This window comes from Typopeltis vanoorti, chromosome 19, assembly GCF_054136105.1.
Source record: "Typopeltis vanoorti isolate ZY-2024b chromosome 19, IOZ_Tvanoo_1.0, whole genome shotgun sequence".
NCBI classification, from domain to species: domain Eukaryota; kingdom Metazoa; phylum Arthropoda; class Arachnida; order Uropygi; family Thelyphonidae; genus Typopeltis; species Typopeltis vanoorti.
In genome coordinates this window covers 91084755-91091426 of record NC_143567.1, presented here as the reverse complement: position 1 = coordinate 91091426, position 6672 = coordinate 91084755, and the positions used below count along the sequence as shown (strand labels likewise).

The following is a 6672-nucleotide window of genomic DNA, read 5'->3' as shown; positions in this document are numbered from 1 at the left end:
AAAATCTAATCGTAACTCCATGATAACCACACTCGTACTCAATTCACATGGATGACCTTTAATTTTCTTTACATTATTCATGTACTGAACACTTTTTCCTCCTCATCAATCCTGCACCCCCCAAAGCAACTTATATCTTCCCTTTATCTGCAGATCAACCAGCTTCTGTAATCCACAAATCTTCAATCGCTCCTGATATGCAGCATCATGGAGTCGAGGCGCTAAGTTAATCACCTCTGAATCCGTTCCACCTCATCCACAGCTCCAAGAGACCCAGGACCAAATCTGTGCCCAATAATCCAAGTGAAGACTTATTAAAGCCATATAAAGAGGAATAATAACCTTCTTATCACTGCATAATATTATTATGCTGAGATAAGAAGGTTATTGTCTTTGCGGTTAGCAGAGTAGCTATGCGCTTCCCAACCATACGCCTGGGAAAGGTAGGATTTTTGGACTGTAGGGTTTTTTCTCCCCAGTTTATCTGGGGTTTTTGATTCCCACAAGCAGGCAAACCGGCCTTGAGAACTCAACGCTTCTACAGACATAGGATACACTAAGAGGCACAGGGTTATCTATCTTATCCTTGTGTACGATTGCGGTTAAATGAATAGAAACCCTCTACACCTCAAGGTAAAAGAGGGAAAAAGGAAGAAGAGGTTATTATTATATTGTTACATATTTTACAATTACATTATTATCCTGAGTCCCTTCTAGATGAATGTTATACTAATAATAATAATTTTATTACCATCTAAATTGAACTGAATAGAATATCGATAAGTTACGAAATAAATAAACATTTTTGTTTGAGATTACTGTTAGAAAGCTGGTTTCGGGATTTGTTTCGTATCACTAGTCACACGTGCGCATGAGTATAGTTCCTTACAAAATGGTTTTCGATTAAAGGAAGATAAGTCTGTAGGTTATTATAATTGTATAGGCTGTTGGAGTTTGTGTAAGAAGAAATGGATAGACAAAGTGGATATATTAATTTATATCCTTCTGTAGATCCAAATTTATTACCACGTAAGTAATTTATGACTGAATAATACAAATGCATGCAAATACAGAAATATAGCATTGAGTAAGAATAATTATTAATAAATTTGAGATCTTGTAATAATTTAGTTAAAAACTGATATCAGTAAGGTACGTAATAATTATCATTACAGCGCGAGATTTCGAAGGAATGAAAAAAAAAATTGGTAATGCCTACTACGAAGAATATATATGAATCCGATTAAAACTGTGTACACTGGAGAGTTTAAATTATGTCTGCTATTATTTTATTTATTATATTTTTTTCAGGTCTCCATGGGGTCCGGCGAACTCATCGCATGATGCCAAACACTAGCAGACCACATTCATCAGAGCATTTACTGCGCGCTAGTTAGGAAACCTTTTCACTTTCTTACCAGGCATGACCTCTTGTTCTATCACCTATTACCCTACAATAATTTCCCAGTATCTCTCAGCTGATCTCTTCTCATTAAGTGATGTCTGTCATATCAGTCCTTATCAATCGATCTGTGCAGATCATAATCCTTAAATTCTTTTCGTGCTCAATATTCCATAGTCCCTAGATCATTGGTACTTACTTCACTGTTTCATTATCACCCATATGAATTGAAGACCAGATCCCTACACAGAAGTCTAAATGTGGTCTGATTAATGGAACCATCACCTCCTTATCCCCACTTGTCATGGTTTTTCACATTTTAGCAACAACTTTCAGGATTGCTTTTTGTCCCCAGAATTCTACTTCTCTATCACAAGATCCATCATCTCCTAGAGAGGAGTTCTTTCATTATGGTAAACATTTTCGCTGGCCAGAATGCATGACTTTACAGCTAGCAGTGTTGAGGTGATATCCTCGTTCACAAGAGTATTATCCTATTCAAATCCTCCAATAACATCACATTAGTGCTTGCTGTAGTTGGTAGATTGAGTGGTGGAGACAGAGAGTTATAGAGTAGGTGCCCTTGGAGATGTCACGTAATAATAATAATAATGCTTCCTATCCCTGTGGTTACTAATTTAGTGTTGGATGCAAACCGTTAAATATTTCCTCATCTGAAACCTTGAACTGCGTCATTGAGATTTAAGATAAGGTGAGAAAGATCCATGTTATTTAACCCCGTATCATTATAAAATATTAAATTTTACTGATTAATGGAACCATCACCTCTTTATCCCCACTTGTCATGGTTTTTCACATTTTAGCAACAACTTTCAGGATTGCTAAAAAATGTAAATTTTACATTTTTTTTTAAAACTTGGTTTAATAATAGGCTTTATGTCAGACGACCTGTGGGCATAATCAAATTAAAATAATTATTCAACTCTCTTTTTAATACCGTTAACCTTGTACTGGGCCATCATTCATTAGATTATGTGTAGGTGTTCTCTAATTTTTAAATAATGGATTCATTCTAACTGGTATGGTGGGTTGAATGGATAAACTTCTGCTCTCTAACCAGTAGGCTGTGATTCTAAATCCCACTTATGACATGGATCCCTCGATGAGTCTTTGGACTCCCTGGAGGTGTCAAATAATAATATATTTAGTTGGTAGATGAATTTTAGTGCTTGGTGTGAGATCACAATCCTACTTATAACAGGCTTCATAATGGTTTCTAGAGCAGTGTCGATGGACATCGTGACCTTGGCCTAGTTGCCATCCTTTCAGGGATTTAGGCCCAGTGGCCTGTTCCAGTCTCCTTCCATTTTTACCTTGGTCGTCCCTGACTTTTGTATCTTCCAACTGGGTAGTATTGGAGTATTCTTTTGGGTAGTCTTGAACTGTCCATTCTTTTGATATGGTGAGTCCACTTCTTTCAGTATTTATGTACTTTGTCCAATACTGAAGTCTATTTTTAGTTCTTTACGTATTTCTGTGCTTCTTTTGTCCCGGAGAGTATAGCATGCTGTCTTTTGCAGGAATTTCATTTCTTCAGTTTCTATTCTTTTTTCTTCTGCAGTTTTTATGGTTCATAATTCACTTTTGTACAGCACATGTCTTGCCAAAACTTCATAAACTCTAGGTTTGAAAATGCTATTGATCATTCCTGTGATCTTTATGAAATTTGAAATTTCGATGTCACCGTTGGCTTCTTTTGTATATGATAAAGCACATCCAAGGTATTTGAAGCAGTTTTGTTCTAAAATTTTATTTTCAATTATGATTTTACTTCTAACAGGAAACTGATCCTTTAAAAGCCATAATTTTTGTTTTGTCTGTTGATATTTGCATTCCAAATTTTTTTGTACTTATGTTTAAGGAATATATTGATTTTTGGAGTTCATCTTCACTTTTTGCTATGATTATTTGAATCATCTGCAAACAGAATGGTATTAATGGTTCCATGATCTAGTTTAAATGCTAGTTTTATATTTTCCTCCCATGTCTTTAGTAATTTATCTATGTAGATATTAAATAAGTGGTGGAGACAGAGAGTTGTAGAGTAGGTGCCCTTGGAGATGTCACGTAATAATAATAATGCTTCCTATCCCTGTGGTTACTAATTTAGTGTTGGATGCAAACCGTTAAATATTTCCTCATCTGAAACCTTGAACTGCGTCATTGAGATTTAAGATAAGGTGAGAAAGATCCATGTTATTTAATCCATGTAGTGACATTGGGCATTCTTGATGGACCCTTCTGTTTATTAATTTACATTCTGTAGCTTTTTAATTGATTCTTACAGCTATTTGGTTGTTCATTGCAGCAAGCAACTGATTTGGAATGTTTAGATTCTTGAGTATGGTACACAGTTTGTTCCTTAAGGCTCTGTCAAAGGCTTTCTGGTAGTCTACAAATGCTATGTGCATTTCTGTGTTGTATTCATAATATTTTTCCATAAAGATTTTTAATATAAAAGCTGGGTCAATGTATGATCATCATTTTCAAAAATGTTTTGTTCTTCACAAAGTTTATCTTCTATATACGATTTAAGTTTTGAAGTTAGTATTCATGCATATAACTTATAACCAATATTGCCTTATTCCAACTTTCTGGGATTTTTCCTTGTTGCCAGATATTGTGAAATAATTTTTGGTGAATAGGATACCTGCATATTTGTGGGTTGCAGAAATTGGTCGATAGGCGGAGGAGGGGAGATATGATTGAGACATTCAAATTGATGAAGGGTTTCTATAAAATTAATTCAGAAGATTTTTTTGAGAACAGGGCTGGTGGTGGGAGGACTAGGGGACATCCATGGAAGCTGGGCAAGAGTGTGGTTAGTAAGGGTGTTAGAGCTGGGTTCTTTACTTTACTAGTGTGCTGAATGAGTGGAATAAGCTGCCAGAGTCTGTAGTGGGTGCTGTGACAGTGAATGAGTTTAAGGCAAAGTATGATAGATACTGTGTGAATGTCGAATAGTTGTGATGAACATGATTTGGGGCCTCCCTCGATGAGTCGGACTCCCTGGAGTTGTCCATAACAATAATAATATTTTATAAGTTCTATATTTATTCCATCTTCTCCAAGGGATTTTCCTGATTTGCTTTGCTGTATTTCTTGTTGGATTTCTTGTAATGTTATTTCTTCCACTGTATAGTTAGTAGTAAGCATTATCAGTTTTAGATTGGTGACTATCTTGCCATAAGTTTTGGAAGAAGTCCAGCCAGGTTTTCTCTTTGATTATTTCAAGTTTCACCTTTTCTTTTACCTCATTCATATATTTAGTAAGATTGTTAGAACTAGGTTTTTTGCTTGGAGAGTAGTGAATGAGTGGAATAGGTTTCCAGAGTCTGTTGTGGGTGCCATGACTGTGAATGAGTTCAAAGCAAAGTATGATAGATACTGCACAAATGTTGGATAGTTCTTGACGTGATGTTTAGGACCTCCCTTGATGAGTCTAAGGACTCCTTGGAGTTGCCCATAATAATAATATTCCTTAGAATTTTGTGTATTTGGTCTCTTCACAGTAAGATCTCTTTCCAGTTTTGCTATGAAGTTATCCCATGTTTCTCTTTTTTTTTTTTTTTTTTGCCATTGCTCTTTTGCATTTATTATTAATTTTTGGTTCTAGTGATTTTGTATTTATCTATCATTTATGTGCTACTTTCTTATCTTTCATTATTGTGTCGATGTCTTTATCCCAGTTTCTTATTCCCTTTCTCCTCTTCCATTTGCTTTTTGTTCCAAAGCATTCATTTGGCTAAAGTACAGTATATCTACAACAATCTTTTGCTGGTTGGATTAATTGAAATCTGATTATTTCATTGTTTTAGAAATGAGCCAATTATTATTCACTATTATTTATTCATTGAATACTTCCTAAATGATAAAATCTAGGATGATTGGATTTGGTATATCATTCTTTAGTATTATTTCTTAAAGCAACTTAAAGGTTTAGTTTAACCTTATTTGTTCCCCTTTGTGACCTAAATAAATCTTGTGGGTTTTACTGAAATAATAAAAGCTTAGACTACCAAAATTTGCCATGTTACTTCATCTTAAATAGTAATAAAAAGTGCATAAAGGTTTGCTTGGACCCTCTTTTCTCTGGATCAAAATCACCTAGTAGGTTTGTTTACTACACATTAAGAGCTAGATCCACCATGCTATATTTTGTTATTATCATATGGATATCTCCATGGAGTTCCAAGACATGGGGAACCCACTTTCCACCCCCTCGGGACTAACTTGGAGCCAAAAGGTTAGAACCTTTATATACATAATATCTATCATACCACTCCTTAAACTTGCAACTAATTCTGGCAATCCATTTGTCATTCGTCACTCTCCAAGCAAAAAATCTTGTATGCACATCCTTCCTAACCACACTCTTACATACCTTCCAGGTGTAACCCCTAATTCTCTCTCTATTTGTCATATATTGAAAATTTTCTTTTGTGTTAAACTGGCAATCCATTTGTCATTCGTCACTCTCCAAGCAAAAAATCTTGTATGCACATCCTTCCTAACCACACTCTTACATAACTTCCAGGTGTAACCCCTAATTCTCTCTCTATTTGTCATATATTGAAAATTTTCTTTTGTGTTAAACTGGCAATCCATTTGTCATTCGTCACTCTCCAAGCAAAAAATCTTGTATGCACATCCTTCCTAACCACACTCTTACATAACTTCCAGGTGTAACCCCTAATTCTCTCTCTGTCATATATTGAAAATTTTCTTTTGTGTTAAACCTTTCTTTTGTGTTAAGTTCCTGTCATATCCTGTTTTCTGTGTATGAACTAAACTTTGTAACCCACACATATACCTTAAATCTATCCTCATAGGAAGCATTCCATAGACTTGTCACCAGCTTCGTCTCTTGACTCTGGATTCTTCTCTGCACCACCTCCTGATCCCCAAAAAACCCAGGTGACAAAATATGTTCACAATAGTTAAGATGGGACTGAATTGTTGTCTTATAAAGAGGGATAATAATTTCCTTATCTTTACTGATGTGTTTTTCAACATCCAAGTAATTCTTTAATGTTATTTTACCAACTTTTGCAATATGGCCTGTGAACTTTAACTCTCTGTCCATCAGCATCCTCAAATCCCCATACTCATCAGTTTCCTGCAATCCGGTACTATCAGTGTGATACAAGAGGCATGAGATCGGCTAACTCACATTAAGGATAGAGTGTACCATGGAATTGGAAAAAAATTATTAATCAAATAACAGTCATATTATTTATTGTTTTTGT

At 35.2% G+C, this 6672-nt stretch overlaps 1 protein-coding gene across 1 annotated transcript in view; it reads left to right on the top strand.

Moving 5' to 3' along the window:
- The first annotated feature begins 876 nt into the window (after window positions 1-876).
- The window catches only part of Tim23 (translocase of inner mitochondrial membrane 23), a 136843-nt gene continuing 131047 nt past the window's right edge, over window positions 877-6672 (top strand). The window contains exon 1 of the mRNA XM_090409233.1: window positions 877-1029. Within this exon, the coding sequence (XP_090265359.1) occupies window positions 969-1029 (61 nt within the window). The 5' untranslated portion in view covers window positions 877-968. The remainder of the gene's footprint in view (window positions 1030-6672) is intronic.